Source organism: Ochotona curzoniae, unplaced genomic scaffold, assembly GCF_017591425.1.
Source record: "Ochotona curzoniae isolate NIBS_2020 unplaced genomic scaffold, NIBS_Ocur_1.0 contig_2294, whole genome shotgun sequence".
In the NCBI taxonomy this organism is placed as follows: domain Eukaryota; kingdom Metazoa; phylum Chordata; class Mammalia; order Lagomorpha; family Ochotonidae; genus Ochotona; species Ochotona curzoniae.
This window is the reverse complement of record NW_024465405.1, coordinates 1,202,679-1,226,318: the sequence shown is the minus strand read 5'-3', so window position 1 is coordinate 1,226,318 and position 23,640 is coordinate 1,202,679. Positions and strand designations below refer to the sequence as shown.

At 45.9% G+C, this 23,640-nt stretch overlaps 1 protein-coding gene across 1 annotated transcript in view; it reads right to left on the bottom strand.

The window, feature by feature from the left end:
• The window catches only part of DIS3L2 (DIS3 like 3'-5' exoribonuclease 2), a 332,757-nt gene that overhangs the window by 94,823 nt on the left and 214,294 nt on the right, over positions 1–23,640 (bottom strand). The window contains exon 11 of the mRNA XM_040972300.1: positions 8,505–8,584. Coding sequence (XP_040828234.1) covers positions 8,505–8,584 — 80 coding nt within the window. The remainder of the gene's footprint in view (positions 1–8,504; positions 8,585–23,640) is intronic.

Sequence of the window (23,640 nt, the reverse complement as noted above, 5' to 3'; positions counted from 1 at the left end):
CCACGCAGGCCAGCACCATTGCCTCCCAGGGTCTGGTCTGCATTCCTGGGAAGGTGCAGTCAGGGGCAGGAGCCAGTGAGAAGCCCAGGAGCTTCCAAGTGGAGTGTTCCAGCTGTTAGCTTCCCAACGCTCCCTCTCCTTCTCTTTGGAGGGTTATTTCGCAAAGTACAGAATTCAAGGTTGATAGGTTTTCTTGTCTCAACATTACATATTTCATTCCACTTCCCACTTTTCAGGGGGCGGGGCTGGCTTTAATACCGATGATTTTTGAGGGCATGATGTTGGTTTTTTTTTTTTTTATTGGAAAGGCGGATATACAGAGAGGAGAGACAGAGAGGAAGATCTTCCGTCCGACAATTCACTCCCCAAGTGAGCGCAACGGCCGATACTATGCCAATCCGAAGCCAGGAGCCTCTTCCAGGTCTCCCACCCGGGTACAGGGTCCCAAAGCCTTGGGCCATCCTCGACTGCTTTCCCGGGCCACAGGCAGGGAGCTGGAAGGGAAGCGGGGCTGCCGGGATAGAACCGGTGCCCATATGGGATCCCAGGCATGCAAGGCGAGGACCTTAACCACTGTGCCACCGTGCCGGGCCCGATATTGGGTTCTTAAGGGTATACTCCCCAAGTGTGGGGCCCTGTGCTGACTGGATCCTCCTGCAAGTTTTACTCTCAGACTGCCAGCAGGCTTGGGTCCTCCAGCAACTCATCCGTCACACTTGCAGCTTCCCTGTTCCCACGGTGCGTCTGGTGGTGTCTCTGCCAGGCTGTGATTCCTAGGAGCTGTCAGTCTGCATTCCTGGGGGCAATGGTCTCTGCTGTGTCCTCTCTTGCACGGATCCGAGGAGCTGCCAGTGTGATGGGCTGCTGGACCTCTGGCGTGCTGTTCGGATGCAGTGGCTACTCTGCAAGTTCCTTCGTGTCTGGTATCAGAAACTGAAGTCTAAGCTCGCATTTGAAAAACTACTCCGTTTCTGGTATGAGTACTTAGAGCTGCAACTTTTCTTCCAAGTACTGCTTTAGTTGCATCTCACAAGTTTTATCATGTTATATTTTTTGTGTAAGTCAAGACAAACCTATCTTCCAATCCTGCTTATGATTTCTTGAGTCATGAGTTATGTACAAGTTATGTACAAGTACTAGGTTCATTTCCAAATATAGGAAGATTTAATAGAGAGCCTAATAATCAAGATCTGCGGTAGGATTTTTAACTTACATAATAAGTGAAAGCCTGCAATAGAACCAAAATGTTAGAAGGAAATTCAAGTATACGAATGCAAGATTCATGTATTATGAAATAGGGTAATATTATTTGAATCAGAGTGTGATAAGCTAAAGAGGAATATTAGAAATTGTGCACATGAGGAAAGAACTGTCACTATTTCTAAAACTTAAAAAAAATTTTTTTAAATTTATTTGAAAGGAAGAACGAAAGAGAAAGAGAGATGAGTGAGAAAGTGAAAGAGCTTCTCTTCTACATGTTGGTTTGCCCCCCAGATGACTGTAACATGCAGAGCTGGGCCACGAGCCTGGAACTCCATCCAGGTCTCCCAGGGGACACTTGGCAGTATATGGAGACATTCTGGCTTGCGGTATTGGGAGAATTGTATCTGGGCATCTAACAAAGTGCACAGAGGGGTTAGGAACGCAGCTAGGCACCCTTTAGTCCAGAGCACAGTCTCCCACAACAAATATTACCTGGCTGAAAATGTCAATAATGTTGATAAACTATGGGCTAGAGCACCTACTAAAGAAGCAAATATTCAAAAGTACAGGAAAATGCAAATAGGGAAGAGAGAATGGAATCAGGGTGGAAGGAGGGTTCATTTCTTCCTGTTGTTGATTTTGTATTGTGGCTTTTCATTTAAGGGGATGTACAGTAACTATGAAATGAAGACCAACATCCAGATGTGAGGACACAATGTAGTATGCATCTCTACTTCCAGACAATGAAACTGTTTACTATATTTTGACAATAGGATCCTGGACTCTCTGCATTGTCCATGCCCACAATGATGGACATATGACTGTGTGTGAAGAACTATACTTTAGTAATGATATAGAGGAACTACGTGTGGGGGGTGAAACAGGGGAGGGGTTAAGGGAAATCCCAGGCCCCTATGGAACTGTATCATAACATGATAAATAAATAGTAATAATAAAATGGCTAATTTTATGTCTCTCTATATATACAAAATATATATATTTTTTACCTCAATAAAGTAGTAATGTCTTTACTCAGCCTTCATTATAGAAAGATCCTCCCTGCTATACAAATAATTCCTAAGCTGAATGTTTTATTACTTCTCTTAGCACTTTGAGGACATTTTGCCATTTTCCTCTGGATTTCACTGATTTTACTGAGAAGTCAGCTTTAGCTTGCCTTTTCTCTCTGGCTTACAGATCTTCTTTCAAAGTGATGTATCTAGACCTGGATTTCATTTATCTATTCTGTAAAAACCTGTTTCCCAAGTGTGAAGAGTGACACCTGTGACAGATTCTCCAGTGTTCTCAGTGGTTATATTTTCTTCCTGTCTTTCTGTAACTTCCTGGGCTTTCTCAGGGGAGGCACGGCCTACTACTTGGGACACCTGCAGCCTGGGATTGAGTCCCACCTGTTTCTGATCCAGTTTCCTACTATCCAAGTGAGAGACAGGTGGAATTCTTAACCTCCTTGTTTTGGCCTGGACCAGTCTTGACTACTGGGAGCATTTAGGCAATCGATCATTGATCGAAGACCGCCCTTCCCTCTACCCCATTCTCTCTCTGACTCTTAAATAAATACATAATAAATACATACTTTTTTAAAAAGGAGACTCCCACAAGAAAATCGCATGCAAGAGGACTGGTCCAACACACCAATCCCCAAATGGTATGAACCTGAAGCAGAAACTGATGATACTGGGTCTCATGGAGACATGACAGACAAGGTGACAGATCTGAACCTAAGAGGGGAAAGGCATGGGTATTCTGCAGAGGTAGTGGAACAGGCTTGCATATCAGGATGTAACCCAGAGGTGCTCCACATACCTGAGGGTCAGAGGACAAAAGAAATACACATGACAGGGCAAGGCCCAGAAACAGTGAAGGTATGCAACGGGTTGCCTGATCATCTGTGTCAGGATCAGTCTGAAACATAGAGCAGCACACATGATGTACAGGATGCAGAGCTCTTTGAGGAACACCTGCCCTGGAGAAGGCAGCACAGAGTGATCCCATCCAGAGGCAAGGAGCGTTATTGCTGCACAAGAGACCGGGAGAAAGCATGCTGATAGGATCTGGTTAGGAACAGGTCACTCTGCTGGGAGCAAAGGGAAGCTGTGCAGTGGTTTGGCGTGTCCTTAGGCTAGAGTTCCTCCAACACCAAGGCAGGCAGGGAGGCAAGGTCTCAGAAGCAGAGGGGAAGAACAAGAGAAGGCCTAGTGAGGCAAGAAATGCCAGTCACTGGGGAGGGCTTCAGCAGAGGAGGGGAAGCCACACACCAGAAATGCACTTGAGGCACCTGAGGCAGCGGGACAGGCGCCTCCCTGGGCAGGGAGGGCACTGTGCTCCCAAGCTCTCTCGGGCTGCATGGTGTCCATTTTATCTCACTCAGAAGATAAAATGTGCTCTTTTAAACTACCCTCTGATAGCCGCACTCTGTGTAGACCAGAGTGTGGGCAGGCAGTCACTGCATGGTGAAAACAGTAAAGAGGAGAGACAGACAACAAGGAAGTGGTATGGATATCCGGGCACTGCAGCAAGACCTCTGCTAACCCATGAGTAAGGTATGAATTCTCACTGCCAGAAAGCCTCAAGGATAAGTAGATCTGTGTATTTATTTTTTCCCATCCATTCTTTTTCCTCCAGCATTTTTTTCTGGTACATTCACTAAATCATTCAACTATCAACTATCTAATTTCAGAATATTTTTGTCACCCCAAAGAGAAACTCAACCTATCAGTACTCTGAGACCTTTCCCATTTCCATGCCTTCATTTTTAGGGCCTGGTTAGGATGATCTCACTGTGCCCAATGGCAAAGCATGCACTAACACACGAGAGAAGTAGGTATCACTTCCTGGAGGTTCTATTCGGAGCCTGTCTCTGCTAAAAGCTGAACAATGGTCACTTGTCTCTCTCTCGGACACCAGAGCAGAGCAAAGCAAAGCAACAGCATTCATTCAATTAGAGTGGGCAGCTATGGACTCTGGCTCCAGTTCTGACCACCACACAAGAACTGGCCTGTAGATAGCCTTCAGGCCCTGACAAGCCAGGAGTCATGCACCTCACACTTCTTAAGGGCAGGAGGGACTCTGATGGCAGGTGAAACAGACTCACACCTCCTAAGCCACAGGATGTGGAAGGTGCTTGTCTGAGAATCAGTTCCATGATCACTGCTATTTGACAACTTCACCCATGTGGAGAGGTTGTCATGGAAGGCACTAGGTTTGCTCTGTAGGGCCTGGAGGGGGCATAAATGAAAGCAAAGGGTAGAAAACTACAGGAAGACAGCACTGTTTCAGATTATTACAGGACAGGACTTCCCCAGGCATGCAGTTGTAGGACAAAATGGGTTGCCTTTAAGGTGGAAAGTTCAGCTGCAATCTGGATATTCAATAAGTGGATGCAGTGGAAGTAATGCACAAACCAGAGGGTGATCTGACAACTGTGGCATTCCCACACTTGAGTGGTGAAGTCAGCTGTGAGGTGTGTTGCAAGTGATCTGTTACAATCATAAAACACTGCCATGTGTGATTTACTGTCTAGATTCTGGGTTATCGCTGTGACACCACTCTTATTTACTGGTATTATTACATATTTTCTTGACCAAAAAAAAAAAAAAAGGAAAGACTCCACATTGTTGGATCATGTTCCTGGGAACATTCTCCCCCTCCAGAGTGTTTATAAGGCTGAAAAGAAGGTTAGACGACTGCTGGACCCTTCCTAGAGCCAAGATTCCACAAAGGGAGGGCCCCCCACTCCTCCTCCATGCTAATTATGATCTACTGGTGAATAAGCAGTTACATTTTATAGAACTGATGGCTTAAGTCTTGGCACCTACTAGGAGTCATTGATACTAAGTCCTGGGAGTACCACCACACTCTACAAAAAGAGAGAGGATTAATAGGCCATATCTGTGTACTCTATCAGTCCAAGAAGTCAGGTGATTTCAAGTGGACCAAAGGAAATCTTAACTTTAATTATTTATCTACTTAGATCATTTGAGAGGAAGAGAGAGACGGAGAGAGCTTCCACCTACTGATTCACTCACCAAAAGCCTGCAATAGCCAAGGCTTAGTCAGGTGGAAGTTAGGAGCCAGGAACTGAACCCAGGTCTCAATGTGCCCAGCAGGACCCTAATTACTTGAGCCACTATCTGTTCCTTCGCAAAGTCTCCATCGGCTGTAATCAGGAGCCGGAGCAGAGACTTGAACCCAGGCATTCCAACCTGGGATGCCTTGCTGGCATTTTAACAGCTTGGCCAAATGCCTATTCCAAGTTTAACTTTCATACAGCACTTTCTTTAAATAAAAATGGCTATGGATGACATAAAAATGCCCAGAAAATATGATTTGCTCTTAGGTGCATTAAACATTTTTTCCTCTAAGTAAGAATTGACATGAACTGGTAACTATTAGAACCTGAACTGAGCCAGCCAAACTGGAACAGATGCTCACTTTTCATCTCCCTGGATAAATGGCCCTGGCAGAAACTGTTGTCACAAGGGCCAGCTGTAAAAGTGCCACCATAACAACAGCCGACTGACCAGCCTAGGCCTGTTCTGGCCTTTCCTGACTCCTTTTCCATGTCCCCCTTCTGCTACTCTGCCAGATGGACAGATGTAAACTCCCTGCTGGAATGTGAGGAGGATGGAGCAGATGGAAGCTTCTACTCACCTGGGCAGTGGGCTACTGGGAGGCCTGAGGTTTCTGGCACCTCATAATTTTATTTTATTACAATTTTTTCATTATAAAACTATTAACTACCACATTATAAAAATCTGGAAACTAGAGGAAAGAGAAAAAGCCATCATGACGCCATGATCCTGGGGGAATCACTGGTGGCACTGGCGTGCGCCGCTGACTTTTTCTCAGGACTGCCTCTGCGCACAGCTGCACAGGCCGCGTGCAGCTCATCCCTACCTTACCTTCTCTAAGCAGCCCTGGCTCCCCTGTAAAGCCGTGTCATCAGACAGACTAGTTTCAAGCATCAGGCTGCTGACAGAGCAAAGCTGTGGCCCCAAGAGGAAGTGAGGTCCACTGCACGAGCTACTCTGCCTCCCCAGCACAGCCTCCTCACTCCCTGACAGCTAACATGTAATGCCATCTCTCCATCATTTGGGTGGAAACCTTGGCCCCCTGGGTCCTCCCCCCTTAGTTCCCACAGCCATTTCCATAGATTGTTCTGCCTCTACCCCTTTCTCATGTCAGCATGTGCCACCCCTCATGAGACCGCCCCATCCCCAGCCTGGCTTTGATCCTAGGCGACTGCACTGTTTCTGACTCATTCCACAGCCTCTCCCTTTCCTACTTCTGCTAAATCATATTCCTCACTTCGATTGCTCTCCTAAGCAGTTTACTTGACTTTTCATCATCTGAGAAATAAACAAGATTCTTCAGTGTGAGTATCTGCCCCCAGTCCACCTTTCCTGCCACATCTTTTATTCTTTCTTCCATGAACACGGTGACTGGGGACTGGATACACGCCTGTTCTCTAGTGTCTATACAGGGTTGAGAATCCAAGCCAGTTGAGATGGCGTGACAGGGACTGGACTTAGCCCTCTGCCATTAGCAATTTTAAAGTTGGACAGGATAAATGAAGCAATGCATCAGACTGCTCCCAGACCAGAGCTATGGCCTCCAAGGACATGGAGTTCAGGAGCCCTGGCTTGCCACCTGGGAACACCTTGCACATGGGGGGTTCTGGGGAGGTGGTGTCCACAGAACGCAGGCTACCCCATGCCTTCACACATGGCAGAGATTGCTCAGAACCCAAGGGACCCAGTCACTGCTTCTGTGAACAGGCTGCTCCAATCTTAGATCATAAAAATATATACTTTCAGGACTGGTGCGGTAGCCTAGTGGCTCGAGTCCTCGCCTTTACATACTGGGATCCCATATGGGCATCAGTTCTAATCCTGGCAGCCCACTTCCCATACAGCTCTTTGTGGCCTGGGAAAGCAATGGAGGATGGCCCAAAGCCTTGGGATCCTGCACCTGCATGGGTAGCCTGGGAGAGGCTCCAGGCTCCTGGCTTTGGATCAGCTCAGTACCAGCTGTTATGGTCACTGGGGTGTGTTCAGTGGATGGAAGACCTTTCCTCTCTGTCTATCCTCCTCTCTGTCTATCTGACTTTCCAATAAAAAATCTTAAATAAATAAATAAATAAATGTACATATATATAAAACACACAACACACACACACATATATTTTCTCTCTAAAATTTCTGAGAACTTCTCTCTCTTGATGCTTTATCTTCCTTTCAATTTTCTTTATTTGGAAAAACCGAGCTGCTGCGCTCACACACTCATGGAGGGCTCCCATGCAAAGAAGATAAACACATTTGTAGGCAATGCTGGGTTCTGTCTCTCAGCCTTCTCTCCACTACATTCTGCTGCCCGTTCTGGCAGAGGTGAGATGTCAGCACTGAACATTTGGGAGATGAGAGTCAAGGGGAGCTGTGAGCATCCCAGTGTCCAGAACCGCCAGGAACCTGGACCACCAACCCTCTGTGGCGAGTGAAACTGCAAAGGCGAACACTGTCCAAGCCATCTCTGAGAGTGATGAGCGCTGGAAGAGTCAACAGAGACCACTCCAGGAGGAACAAGAAACAGCCATGGACTAAGGCAGCACTTCTAGGATCTGATGTGCTTTGCTTGCCCCCTCCCACCTTACCTACTGTCTCTGAACGTCAACTGCTGCTTTCTCTTCCTTCATTATAATCTGCAAAGGCTGCTGGCCTCCATCTTGCTTTTTTCTGTTTAGCAACATGCTAAAAGAACGCTAAGCAGAAAATGCTAAGGAAGCCCCCTAATAATCTTCCTTTTGCAATGAACTGGATGTTGAAGACCTACTGGGAGGAACCCAGAGTCTCCAACTCGGGCCAGGAGACACACTTCTTAAGGAATGTGGCCACCACAGAGTGCGTCTTGGGGGATGTCCCCGGAACCTGATTTGCTGTTTGGGTCAGGTCAGGACATGTTGTCCCTTTGAAGCAGAGCCCAAAGGAGCTTTCTCTTCTACAATGTCTGAGGTCCAAAGTGGAACTACCCAGAAGGCCAAGGCTAAGAATCAGTTCTGCTGCCCCCACTGCGACCTTTCTTGGGGGCTCAAGACAGGTCCCGCCCCCACCAAGGCCACTGCAGGAACATGCTCTTAAGGTGTCGTTGTGGAGAAAGCTTAGAAGTCTGTGGACAAGTTAAGGAATAAAGCGGCCCTATGTTACACAGTACACTGTGTGGGGAGTACAAGGCACAGGTATGCAGACTGCCTGTTAGCAGCAACGGTATAGAAATTTCCACCCTACCATCAGCGAGTGGCTTGCAGGAGAGGGCATCGTCGAGGTCTCGGGCAGTTGATGGGTCAATGGTGAAGATACAGTCTTTTCTAGGAAAGATTTAAGATAACAATTAGCAATGGTGCAAATCACAGAAATGTCACCCCCACTGTGGCACAGTGCCCATGTGGCAAGTGTGCCCTGCTGTGCACAGTGAAGAACAGCTCCCACTGCTTCTCCTGGACAAACCAAGGGGAGGGCAACTTTCTGTCCTCTTGTGAACCGGCACCTGCCTCTCCTGGAGCTGGCACGAGCATGGAGCATCTCCCCACTCGGGCATCAGGAGGGGGACGTTCCTCTGCTGCAGTCAGCTCTGACTCTTGCCTCCCTACACCCAGTGGCCGCAGGAGCCTGTTTTCCAGTTATCTGTATGTCAGGGATTTACTGCTTCTTCTTCTACCAAAAACCAGGGTTTCCCCTGTGGGATGTCACCTGATTTGTTTCATAGTGAGATGGCACCCAGGAGTAAATGTGACCAGAAAAAAAAAAACCCAAAAAACCAAAGAAAGAATAAAGGGGGGGGGGACCTGCAGGGCTATATGGCCAATTGTGTCACAATTCTACGCGTGAATACTCCCCAAACACGTTACCCTAGTTCACATCACCAAATAGCGCCTGTGCCCATTTAGCAATGCACTTCAGCTCCATGATCCTCTCTGGGAAGCTCCGCGATATTCTCATTATGCCCCACACCCACTTCCCCCAGGTAAATATCCAGGGAGTTAGGCGGCAGTTGTCCTTGGTTCCGCACACCAGTCTGTCCCACCTCGGAACGGGCCTGGCCCCTGGGCATTGCTGGGGCGACTGCCCGTTCACCCTCGCCCCCAGCTCTGCATGTCTTGCTCCTGCTGGGCTCTCCCAGGTTCTTGCCCATTTCACCCAGCCCAGCAGTGCAGCCGCGTCTCCATCTCCTAAGCCACTGGCATTGAGCACAATGGGCTCTTTGAAGACTTTTTTGAAGGTGCTCTTCCTGCCCAAAGCTTCCCAAGCCCCACGGTACTTCCTTGCTGCTCTTGCGCAGCCAGGAAAGCTCTCAGGGCCTTTCTCCCTCCCTTTCATCCTTCCTCCCAAGATTTATTTATTATTTGAAAGGTAGAGTTACACAAAGAGAGGGAGTGAAAAACAGGAGCCGAGAGATCCTCCATTCATTGGTTTACTCCTCTAATGGCCGCAACAGTGGGGCAGGCAGGACTGTGCCTGGTTGATGCCGGGAACCCAGAGCTCCTTCCGGGTCTCCCACATGGGAGATGGGCCCTGGTACTTGGGTCATCCCTGCTTTCTCAGGCACAGTGGCAGGCAGTGGAATCAGAAGTGGAGCAGCCGGGTTCTGAACCAGCGCTCAGGGCCTTTCTTTATTTGACCCTTTATTGCCCCTTTCCTTACTGCTAGGAGACCTAGGTGGCCCTCTCTGATTTCACACTGATCAATTCATTATCATAACACCTTCATTCCAAGGCCATTTCTGAATTATAAGATTCATCACCAATTCAATAATAACTTTCTGGGAAAATTTTTAAAATTAAAAACTTGGGCCCAGCACAGTAGCCTAGTGGCTAAAGTCCTTTCCTGGTACACCCAGGATCCCATATAGCTGCTAGTTTACGTCCCAGAGACCCTGCTTCCCATCCAGCTTCCTGCTTGTGGTCTGGGAAAGCAGTGGAGAATGGCCCAAAGACTTGGGACTCTGCACCCACATGGAGACCTGGAGAAGGCTCCTGGCTCCTGGCTTCGGATCGGCTCAGCTCTGACCATTGTGGCCATTTGGGGAGTGAATCTGCAAATGGAAGATCTTCCTCTTTGTCTCCCCTCCTCTCTGCATATCTAACTTTACAATAAAAATAACTAAATCTTTAAAAAAGTTAAAAACTCTACTACATTAAATACACTGATTTTAATGTATTTCAATACTCCAGAACTCTCAAATACTTTTAAAAATAAACTTTACCAGTAACTGGATAGACTGCCAACTGTTCTATTTCACAATGGAATAGTACCCAGCAAGGAAAAGGAACAAATGACTTATATACACCACAGCTTGAATGAACAAATTTATATATGCAACAGCTTCAAAGCGACCAGGCCAAGGCCATTCTTTCAAGTGCCATTAGCATGATTCCATGTAAGGAGCATTAAGATAGAATGACAGTGAGAGCTGAGCAAGGTTGCCAGGGTCTGAAAACGCAGTGTTTCCCCCTGTAGGGGAGGGGGAGATGAACTCTGTTACCTTTATTGTGTTGGTAGTTACACAAATTCATACAGGTCCTAGCATTCACAAATAAAGATTCACCAAATAAAGATCAAACTTGATTTTTACTAATTTAAAAATAGAAAATTTAAAACCTGACTTTCGAATAACATAAAAATGGGTCAATCGTTCATAGCTGACCAATGGGTTGTAGAGTTAAGGATTTACTTTCTCCCTTCATATCCTTTCACAATTTAAAAAATTCTCACTACCAGCAAGTATGCCTTCTATAAATGGAAAAACTAACACTGACAGGCAATCTCCCTAATTCAAAGACCCTCTTCATCAGCTTCCTAACGCTGTCTATGGAATGTCAGCAGCTGTAATTCCGTTGAGAATCCTGTGGTTACTACATCCAGCAGCTGCACGCAGCTGGCTGGCCAGGGCGGTCAAGACCCCACGATGCAGGGTGCACAGAGGCTGGAGCAGTAATCTGCTCTGCCACGTGGGAGAGGTGGTGAGCAAGGGAGCTAGGGCACCGGAGGGAAAGAGCGGTGCTACGTCCCTTGGAAAGTGTGCTTCCCAGGGCGTGACGCTGTGCCCAGAGCACAGGCTGCCACTCCGAAGTGTTGGATGAATGAGAGAATGGACATGAACGGGAAGGCCAGGGAGGGGACACGGATCCTGACACCACAGCAATGGGCCCTAAACGGTTGAGGATCTTGGTTCACAAGATAAAGAAGAAACTGTCTGCTCCTAGCTTCTTCCATAAAACCAAGCCAAATGTTTTATATATACCAAACACTCCATAAAAAATACTTGTGTAACCGAATCTGCAATGTCAGCTGTGGTAACAGGAATGTTTTGGTCTTCCTTCTTTCACTATGAGGACATCCTGAGAAGCGGAAAGATTCAGAAAGAATGCTGCCACAAGGTGCAGCTGGGAGCCACAGCTCACTCGCTTCCTTGAGGAGCTGACTGGGAAGTTCCATTTTCTTATAATTGATTTTCTATTGAGTCATTCAATACAACGAGGTGTAATAACGCCCTTTAAGACCCTTGCAGCCTAACAGTGTCCAGCCCCACGCAACAAAGGCAGGCTCTGAATGTGTGCTTGGACAGCTGTCCTGAAGAGACCTGTGTGGGTTTTCTAAGCAAAATCCTGGACTACCCTGCAGACAGATAGGCTGCCTAATCCCATAAACCCAGACGTCTGCATGAGGGCTGGACCACGAGGAGTGGCAGCCCCGAAGGCCACGTGCTGGGAAGACAGGCCATGCAAGGCCCTTCTCAGCATGGCCTGCACCTGCTTGGACCTGGCCTGTGAGCTAAGAACGGTTTTCAGTTTTAAATGGCTGGAAAAAACAAACAAAACAAGAATATTGTTTTTTGATACATGAAATTTGTTTTTTTAATCTTTTTAAAATTTATTATTATTATTATTATTATTATTTTATGATACAGTTCCATAGGCTCCTGGGATTTCCCTTATCCCCTCCCCAACCCCCCTCTCAGTTCCTCTATATCATTACTAAAGTATAGTTCATCATACAATGTAGTATGCATCTCTACTTTCAGTCAAAGATGGACTTACAATGAAACTGTTTACTATATCTTGACAATAGGATGCTGGACTCTCTGTCATTAATTAGAACACAGCTGTGCTGTTCCCATACTAGGGCAGGGTTAACTGGCTGTGACCAACAGTACGGCGCTCTTTAGAGAGCTCGCTGACCCTTGCTTTAGAACAAGATTTCCTAATGTGTCAAACGAATGTTTTAATTTGTTTAAAAAGTCTTGTGATTACCTCAGCCTGGGAAACTAGGCTAGGCTGCTTTCTGAATTGGAGTACTCGGAGCCTTTCACGGGCTGCCAGCAGCAGACACAAGCCTGCTGGCTCCAGGCCTTCTCGCTCCATCTCCCCCAAGCAAGGTCCTCAGAGAGGCAGTTGGAGGGAGCGTGCCCCGACAGCGTCCACCCTGTGAGGGCCTCCCCTCCAAGTGTCACCTGTCTTACAGGGGCTGTGCCCCCAGCCCTGCCCCCGGAGCTGCGCCATTCACAGTAGGCAGGCTGCAGAGCACAGCACTTGGCCACTTGTGGTACAGGAAAGCATTCTTTGGGTGGGCCCACAGTCTTTATTTTAGAGCTGAATTTATTTTGAAGTCTCCCCTTTTGCTTGGGCTTCTAGCAAACTCAGGAAAATGAAAAAAAACTGTAACTTGCTTATGGCAGATGTGGCTTCTCACCTGAATTCTATAGACCTGACCTCAACGCTAGCTATGCCTACTCTTCCTACCCATACATACCTTTTGCTCTATATCCTAATTGGAAAAAAATCACAGCCTTCAATTATCCAAAGTCACCGGTCTGGGCAAAGAGCACCAGAAGAATGACTAGAAGCTTCCTGCAACCTAGAACTTGGGAACAACAGGACATAAATAAACACGTACGTATACTGAGAGACCACAGCATTTCACAGTCACGTGGTAAGCAGATGTTGCAAGAAAGAACACATGGACTGCTGAGAGGACCAACCTGTAGACCGGGTAAAACCTGGAGCGTTCCCAACAAGGCTTTGTACTGCAACAGTGACTCCCAACCTCTCACTGTGGAAAGTCGGGCGAAGCAAAGGGAACAGTGAGTGACCCTGATATACTCCAGCCTCAGTGCCGAGAGCCAGTCATCTGATCTGTTGCCATCACCACGACACGATGTGGCGCATGCGGGCTCCTTCTGGTTGTGGGCCACAGTGGCCAGCCGGGAGCCGCTGGCCTCAGCACTTGGGAGCCCGGCCCCCTTGGGTGGGGCTGGGGGTGCTGGGGGTGGTGCCCTGTGCAGCTGGTCCACTCTGCCAACATGCTTGGGATTATACTAGCTCCTTTTCTGAGGGAGCAGCCTGGCCTGCCAGCTTTTAGAACCTGCGAGAACAAACATTTAAAGAGTTCCACAACAATGGTTAGAAAGAAGCTAACCCTAACCCACAGAAAATAAAGTGCCAGGTGAGAGAGGGATGGGGGGAGCCTCCAGCTCATGAGGCTGCAGAATCCCAGTTCTAGAGCACCGGTTATGTAACCAAAATTTCTGAAGGAACGTGACTGAAGGACTTTGAGCTTTTTAAAGGGACAGAGAACTATTTTTTTTAAATAATCTTACTTAGCTGATTAGGGTACAAAGGGTCAAGGGCTACAGGGAAGTGGGTAATACCATTGTTTCCACACTAATATCATCATTTTTCCCCTGTATCTGGGGTCAGGAGAGAAACAAAGGGAGAAGCCCCATCCAGGTCCCCAGTGTGAGGCATGCTCTGAGGGTCCTGCTCAAGCAGTTTTGATAGTTCAACAGTTCTGAATTGCTGCCAATCTCGCTGTTCCAATCACGATGAAACCTATTCAGAATCTACTGGTTGACATAGCCTCTTCATGGTTGGGGTTCTGAGAATAGCAGTTCAGTTGGAAGGATCTCCAAAGAAACTTCATCTGAGATGATCCCAAACCTGATTCTTGTGTGAGTTTGCCAGTACAGAGTCTGGCACCGTCCATTACCCCAATCAGCTTATGCACATGCTGGTTGTTGCAATATGGTGCCTTCCCATAACTCCCACCAGGCTTACCCCCTACCCTGGTTCCCATGCATGCCAGTATGTGCCGCAGGCTTGTTCAGTCTGTCCCACATCCCATTTAGCTCTCATACATGTCAATGGGCATTGAAGCCTAGTTCAACCCAAACAATCTACTATCCAGCCCACACACATACTGGCAGGTATCTGTTTAGCCACTCCAGCCCCTGTCCTGGTTTTCATGCTCTCCAGTGGGAGTGGTAACCCACAAGGGAGGTGCCCACTATCTCCCTACTAGGCCACTCCCACTCCCAGGTTATGCACTCTCCAGGTGGTTCTGGCTGATATGAGGCCCACAGGTGTTGTAGTCCTGCGTGGTCTGGTCTGGTCTGCTCCCATCGCAACTCATGCTCTCGAGTGGGAGTGGTTGTCCAGCAGGGGAGCCCACATTCCCCTGCCGGCTTTGCCTCCTAGCCCCCGGTTCTCACGTGTGCTGTTTGGGCGCTGCAACCACATCTAGTATGGCTCACCTCATCTTGGAATTCCTTAATGTGCACTGGTATGTTATGACCGAAGCTAGCCTGACCCACACTTTATGCTGGTGCTTGGATTCACCAGTGGTTGATGTAAATGGGTACAGTCGGTCTGCCCCCCAACTATGGCATATGTGTGATGGTGGGTATCTTTCTCTGGCCGGGTCTGGGTTGCGCCTTATCATGGTTCTTGCGTTCACCTGTAGGGGCTGTGTTCCAACAGAGGAGTTTCCCAAGCTCCTGCTTCAGAACCTCTACCTATGCCAGGTCTTGTGTGTACTTGTGGTTCCATGGGCCAGCCCTCATTGCTGGCCTTCAATCCATTCCAGTTCTTGGTGTTGGATGTTTCACATCAGCCTAGGCTGGGACAGAGAACTTCTAAGATATCTGCTTACTCAAAGCCTTTTGTGCAGGAAAAGAGCACAGGAGCAGTAACTAGAAGCTTCCTGCCATCCCTGAGACATGGCTAAGAGCCCCAGGAGGGCACAGGGGCCAGAAAGGAAGTTCCATTGTCATACTTCCTAGGCCTTGCCTCCTCTTCCTCCTCTGAGCCAGAAGTTGCTATCCCATCTCCCGGCAAACTTGATGCACAGCTTTGTCCATTACCTTGCTGGATTCTGGCCACAGTCCTGACCACATCACAGAAATTGTTCACCCCTCAGTCTTGGCTTCTGTCCAACTGATCAGCTGAAAACTGTCACCAACTTCTCCTTGAGGCAAACAAATCTGACTGTGGCTCCAGAGCGCTCTCTGACAGTCCCAATCTGTTCTCCCAACACGCATCTTGTGGCCCAGCCTTTTCTTCAGCCCTCTGGTCTCTGAATCATCGATTGTGCTGTTCTTATCCAGGTCATTGACTCTACCAATCTCCAAGGCCTAAGACCTGCCTAGCTTGCAAAGGTGTGGCCATCTTCTTTCCACAGAGAAGGAGCTGGCTGTCCTCCTTCCTAGCCCACAACCATGACTTGACCCTCTGCTGATGGCAATGACCACCAGCCTTGGTACATTGGTGGTGACTTGCAAATATGCCATGGGACCGTCATGGGCAAGAAGCCAGTACATACCAGCTTTGACTCTGACTGTGGCCTGTCTTTGCAGTCCTTCCAACACAATGAAGGCTCACATGTAACGAATGGCTGATGGAGAGATGAATGAAAAAAATGACTGAGGGCTCTCACTCGCGTTTTTTCATTCCATTTTGCCACTGTGCCTTGGGAAATGCACTTAGGATTAGAACTCATGACTTCCTGGCGTCTGATCCTGTGGTTGTACCACAGTGTTATTGTTTCCAAGGGTGTCCTTTTCTGTCTCCATCCCATCTTCTTTTCTCATAAAACAGTGTTTTACAAACTGTGGTCCAGGGACCTTTTCCAGATGAACAAAATTTATAGAGGTCCTCCTCTGTGCGTGACTCTGGGTTTTTCTCCTTGCTGGCAAGCAATTCTGATGGGGAGGATCTGGGTCAATGATGGTGAATGGGTGAATAGGAATGGAAAAAAATTTAAGAGGGGACATTAAGAGGACTTTCTTACATTAGATGGTATTACAGCTTACCCGGAAACCAGAAAACCTTAAGTAAACAGTAGCAAGAAGACCAACCAAAAAGCTGGGGCACCCCTCCCCAGAGTCCTCAAGAGTGCTGGGGTACAGAAGGCAGGCACATGGGCTCTCTGATACAGTCATCCAGGTTCCCGTTTCACTGAGCTGAAAGCCATCATTCGAGCCTGCATCCACCTTCCTTGTGCAGTTGGGCTACTCCTGCAAGTTCTTCTGATGGCAGTCGCAGACATCTCAATGCTCCTTCACCCAGTTCTACTGAGGCAACACACGCAGGAATGATGGACACCAATCACACATTTTGCACAACAGAAAAACACTAAGGTTTCTTCAGAGCAGGAGGTCCCCTTGGTCCATCTGCTCTACCGCCCGCCCCCACCCTTGCCTCAGGTATGAGGGGATACCTTGGGGCCACACAGAGCGCAGCAAGAAGTGAGGCAGTGCTCTGGCTAGGCCCTCTTCACTGCAATGAAGGTTTTCAAGATTTGGAAAATTCTAGACTGAGTAAGTGTGGTTAGCAGGTTCCTTTACTCACTAAACGACAGTAATTGAATGAGACGCAATCAGAACCAAGTGAAATTGTCTCATCTGTCACATTCATTCATTTACTTACTCAAAGGACCTCTTAGCGTTCTGAGCCTTTCTTTCACACTTGCAAAAACAATACATTGGAACAGACTACCAAATAAGACCTGCCTGGTACAGTGGGAAGCACAGATTAAGGCTTGGGCCAACAAAGGGTTTTTCTGTTTGTTTGTTTTGTTTTATTTTGTTTTAATGTAGAATATATTCAAATTTCTTCAATACAATTTTTATTTAAAAATGTTAAACTTTTAGGAAATTTGCAAGGATAGTAACTAAATATCATATATGACTCATGATTCATCAAACATCAACATTTTACCATATTTGATTTTCCCCTTATTTAATATATTCTAGAAATCATTTTCTATCACTTTAGGGATCAGAATCATAGATGCATCAGTGTTGGAAGGTGACCATAGTCCACATTTTGTCACCCAAATGCCTCTAAACCAAAACCAATGAGATCAATCCAGATGCTGAATTCTTGGGGTGAGGGAGAAGCAAGAGGAAGAATTCACTGCCTTATCAAGTTAGATCATTCTATTAGAAAGTACCTTCACGGGCCCAGCGCGGTGCCACAGTGGTTAAGGTCTTCGCCTTGCACACCTGGGATCCCATATGGGCGCCAGTTCTATCCCGGCAGCCCCGCTTCCCTTCCAGCTCCCTGCCTGTGGCCCGGGAAAGCAGTCGAGGACGGCCCAAAGCTTTGGGACCCTGCACCCGTGTGGGATACCCGGAAGAGGCTCCTGGCTTTGGATTGGCATAGCACCGGCCGTTGCGCTCACTTGGGGAGTGAATCATCGGACGGAAGATCTTCCTCTTTGTCTCTCCTCTCTGTATATCCGCCTTTCCAATAAAAAAAATAATAAAAATAAATCTTTAAAAAAAGAAAGTACCTTCACATGCTGATTTGAAATCTGATGCTGAGAAATTTCAGATTTCTCAGAATTCTGAATGGTCCTTTGTAACCACAAATAATTAGCTGACTCCCTTTTATAGCACAGAGGACATCAAACGTGACTTTCCCAAGAAACATGCTCATCCCTTTCCTTCTTTAATGGGTTATAAATGCATAATCATAACCCTGATAAATCACACTTTGCTCTGAGTCAAGAACAAGTCCGAGTTATAGAAACCAATGTGAAGAAGGAATGAAAGATAAAGAGAGAAGAAAGCCAGAATTCCAGCATCCAATAAGTAGACAGAATCTAATGTTTCAGCAGTTCTGGGCTGCATTTGAGAAGAGACAAAGGTTCCTGCCCACTTATATTCTAGTAGGGGAGGAGGCAGAAAACACAGTCTTGTATTTACGTGCTACAAGGAGAGGGTGTTTTGCCCAGTCTTGAAGGTGCACTGGGGATACCCACATTCCATACGGGAATGCTGCATTCAAAGGGCTTCAGAGCTATCTTCCTGCTCATGATTCCAGGCCAGGCAGCAGGGAAGGGTTCAAGTACTTCATATGAGAGTTTCAGATGGAGTTCTGGGCCCGTGGATGTAGCCTGGCCCTGCTCTGCCTGGTGGGCCTCCTAGGGAATGAGCCAGTAGAAGGAAGATCCTATATCTCTCTTCACCTCTGTGTCCCATTCTTTCTTGTGTTTCTTTGCCTTTAAATTTAAAAGTCTGAAAATTATAAATTGCATTTAGAAAGGAAATACGTGCTATGGAGGGGAGAACAAAAAGAAGAGCCAGAACACAGTGAGGGAACTGGAGGAGCTGATCCCAACTACTGCAGAGGGTGAACGCCAGTAAGCAGATGGCATGTGAAGGTAACCCAAAGCTGGCGAGGAAATGAGCCCTAAGAACTCTGGGTTGGGGTGGGAGGAGGGCAGCACTTGAGCACAAGCAGCCAGGACAAAGGCCCAGAATCCACCAAGTCAGTTTACCTGAAGACACTGAACTACTAGGTACAACTCAACCATGAGAATTCAGATGCCTTGGTCACTGACCACATTGATTTCCTGCCTAAGAAGACTTAAAGCTAAGCTTGCTGTGTTTGAAATGCAGCACTGCCTGCCCCAAGCAGCACTGCAGAATCCATGGGTTTCCTGAACACTGCTTTGTTTTGTCCTTTACCATTTTCCTATCATCCAGACTGAAATTCTCAGATTGAAGCTGTGAAAACAGGCTGTGAAAGTACTGACTGACACTAACCAAGTTTCAACAGTGGATAAAATGAAGTGACTGTTTCTGGGAAATGATTCTACACAATGATCAAAAAGGTAAACCCCTAAACCCAATGTCAAGAGACTAAGCATAAAAAGCTGTATGCAATGTACAAAATCTTCCAAGTATAAACCACTTGGAGGTTTTCAATACATGGGAAGTCTTGCTCTCAGGAAAAAGGTTTCCTCTCCATCTCCTGGAAATGGTCTCTTGAGAAGATACAGCGTCAACAGGTGGACTGGTCCTCTCACTGCACGAGTGAGGAAAATGAGGCTCAGAGAGGCTTAGAGTCACACACACAGCTGCCTAACCATAACACTGTTGAAGACCCAGAAATCTCAGAAGCAGCGCTGCTTCCCATCCAGCTCAGGCCCCCGTCTCTTGTCCTTCAATCCTCCCCATTGGCAAGTGATGGAAACTAGAATTCCTTTCTTCAAGGCAACCCATAGAATCCCAAACTTTCTCCAGAGTCAGCAACAAAGTTTAAAAATATTATCATCAGCCCTTCTTCCCCCTTTATGTGTAACAGCTGGCATAAATAAATATTCAGACCTACCTTGCTTGACTGTGGCATCTGGAATCCCCTTCCAGCAAGGGTCCTGCCCCTTACCCAGAGGGAGAAATGCTGGACAGAGGCCAAGAAGAACCCGGACAGGCCCTGCTGGGGCTCCTCCTCAGTGTGGCAATGTCACACTACTCCCTTCTTAGCCAATTTTTTTTCCATGTCTGCCCAGGCATTATTGAGTCTAAGTATAAAATGGGTAGTTTAGGCTGGTGTGATGGTTCAATGGTTAAATCCTCACCTTGTATGCACCGGAATCCCATATGGGCACCAGTTCTAATCCTGGCAGCCCCGCTTCCCATCCAGCTCCCTGCTTGTGGCCTGCGAAAGTAGTCGAGGATGGCCCAAAAATCCTTGGGACCCTGCACCCGTGTGGGAGACACGCAGAAAAAGCTCCTGGCTCCTGGATTTGGTGTGGCTCTGCTCCACCCGCTGAGGCCATTTAGGGAGTAAATCAGTGGCTAGGCTAGAAGGTCTTTCTGTATTTCCTTTTCTATGTAAATCTGATCTGCCTTTACAATTAAAAAAAATTAAATCTTAAAAAAAAATGGGTAGCTCATACTATCGTTGGGTCTCCAATCTGAAGTCTCCCATATCACATAAGAGTACAATCAAATAAACCCATCATGCTTTCTACCTGGCAACTATTTGTTTTAGGGTGCTAGCCATGATTCTTCATGACAGCAAGAAAGAAATCACTTCACTTTTCCATCTTTGCGACCCAATGGGACAGGAACTCACAAAAGCAAAGCTGCTAATAAATACATACATAAATTGGATGCAGAAGTTCTCTTTTGGTGTTAGTTGAGATCTTCTGTACTTCTACTCCAGGTTTCAGGCTTCACCTTAAAATTAAAACTTCCTGGAAGCATTTTTGGCTGAAGTAATAATTATCCCAACTCTTGTTGAGAGAAAGTTTCTCTACATTGACTATGCTGACAATGACTTCATTTTAGGACCACAATCCAAATCTGACAACTTTCCACTGTCAACTTGAAAATCCACATATAGAGTTCTGCTATCAAGTTTCTTCAAATTGGATATTCTTTCATATGTCCGAGAAAGGCAAGTCTGAAGTACTTTCTTTTGGAAAGGGTACACAAAGGTAGGAAAAAAGTAGCCCAGAAAACACTATGCATGGATATGTTTTCATCTAAATATACATTTTAAAATTTGCTTCACAATTTCTATAAGTGGCAAGTTAATAAGCAAAAATAAAAACAGAAATGGTAACCACATCTTACATGACTTTATATAAAACTAAACACAATTGGATAAAGGCCAGAATTTAACGGATTTAAATTCTAGTGGACAGAATTAAGAATAGTCACAAAGTCAAGGAATTAACTACGTCTAGACATCTCTCCTAGATTTCTATTTGAGGCACAATATATATTTTTTTCTCATCCTTTGAATTCCCAAGTTAGGAATTCAGAACCTGCTGTTGAAAGGATCATCATCCTTAATTCTCAATCCATTTATCAGGCTAACATGCAAATACAAAGGGGTGAAAGCATTTCAACAGCCCTGAGCTCCAGAGCCTTCTCAGGAAACATGCTGAGCTAACTGGGGAAGGGTTAAGCCACCCCTATTTTTCAGATCTGAAAGCAGTTGTTCTGATATGAGAAGAATCATTACAATGGTGCCAGCTCCCTTCTATAAAAGCCATACACATTTTCCACACAACTGTATGACTGTTATGGCAACCACGATCATGGGACGATCATTCTTCACATTACACACTACCCATACGGGATTACCTACATACGTTTATTCCCCTGCATTATCCAGATTTCTTTTCAGAAAGTGCTCTGTGTGTCCTATAGTTGTGGAGGATCAAGACAAAGTAGTCTCTTTCAAAGGGAGATGCCACAACACTCAATCTTTCAAAGGCCTTGCTCTTCCAGAATTCTAGGCCTTTCTTGTCAAGCCTTTTTATCCCATGGTCACGGGGAAGCCTCAAAATATTCCCCCTGAAAGGGAAAGCAACTGCCTGGAAAATACATTTTTAAACAAAATGAGTTTTTATGTTTTATTAATAGGATGTGAAAGATGGTGTTAAAACATTATGACTTGGTCTTAATGGCTCTGGCAACAGTTCAATAAAATACTGAGAATACCAGTCTCAATGTACTGATCCATCAATTTTGCTACTAAAAGTAAATAGTAACAGCATGAATATATTTTAAAAACACCAAAACAAACATCCATTATATGTCAGGATGACTGAGCATTCTATTATTACTTTTGTCAAAGTGAATAGGAGTTTGTAACTTTCAATAGAGAAAAAGCATGAATTCTTTATTCTCATCAGCAGGTAAAGTCAAGCCTGGTCTCCTATGGCTTTTAAATGTTCATTTTGGGCCAAAATGTGTTGCACTGTTAAACACTGGTTCTATGTTTGAGGGGGAAAAAAGCAGGCTGCTGATAAGTTTCTGGAAAATTTGAATATTAAACACTTAGATTTTGAGATGAAAACATGTTCATAATCATTGTTTTCTTCAACTTCCAAATTAGGAATTAGAATACAGTGACGTGCTGCATGCTACTTTTCCACTCTCTCACGTTTAGGAGAGCAGGAGCCCCAAGTAATCCCATACCAGCACCCACAATTTGGCGCCAGGTCTCCCAGCACATTCTCATTGCCCGTCTCTAGTACGCATTTGATCGGTCCTGAACCCACAGTAATGCCATCTTGCTCATCACTGTGGAAGCAGCTCTGCCTAGAGGACTCCAATCTGTTGTTCACATTCTTTAGCGTTTTGGCTGAAGACAGACACCCTTCAGACATTCCATTAGTCTATGCTCCCTTTGCTCAAGGATATTCATTGATTTCCAACTATTTGTGCACTGTATCCCTCAACTCAGCATTCCTTATCATCTAGGATCTGACTTCAAACTACTCCATTTTTAGTGTCACCTACCTTAATTAACATGGTAACTTGTGACATTCTTAGTGTTACACTTGATGTGACATACCTTAATTAACATAGTAACTTTGTGAACTAAATCTGCTCAAAAACCCTAAATCAGTGATTCGTATACTCATCAGCCTTTATACACACACACACACGCACACCAGTTTTAAATTTTTATTTCAGTATTTTGCAAACAATAAGTTACTGACAGAATTGAATTTTTCATTTGATTCTTTCAACTCCAGTGTCCATTCACTATCTTACAATCCATTCATCAGAATCACCAACCTGTCTGTGAGTGAAACCCACTTTTGATTGATGCCTTAGGACCACCAACCAGGGCTTAGGCACATTAAGGGAGATGAAAAAGGATAAAAAAAAGACAAGATAGAGATGAATTTGAAGATAATTTTACATTTTTACTCTTCCTTTGACTTCAGTATCTATTTGGCAAGGCAACAGGCTTAAAAAGTATCATGAGGAGAGATGGGCATTAGACTATTAAGCACAATGTATGTTAGACCCTGTGCTAAGCATATACATGTTATTACATTAAACCCCTGTATAGCCTCATGACAAAGATCTTATTTGCATGAAAGGCCTAGGCAAGTTAAAGCTTGCCCATAAAAACACATCTAATAAGCAGCAGAGTACGGATTCAAGCCAAATTTGTCTCCAAAAAATCTATTTATGATATTAGAGTCATTGGAAAATTTCAAACTCCTGGAATGGAAAAATAATCACTGACCCATCCATAAAGATAGGAATGGACACAGCAGGGGTAGACACTGGGTCGCCTACCCTTACACTCCCCTGGCATATCACACTGGTTCTAGAAATTTGGAAGATGTTGAAAACAAGAGGATGGTGATGGCATGTGAAGGGAGGAGGGGGAAAGAGACAGACACAAAGAGAGATAGGGAAATATCAATCTCCATTTGTCTGGCTGAGAAAGCAACTTTGTGGCTTTGGACAACAGTCACTCCACTGAGGAGGAGGCAAAGGCCAGCCTTGGGGACAGGAAACAGATGCAGAGAGAGCAGG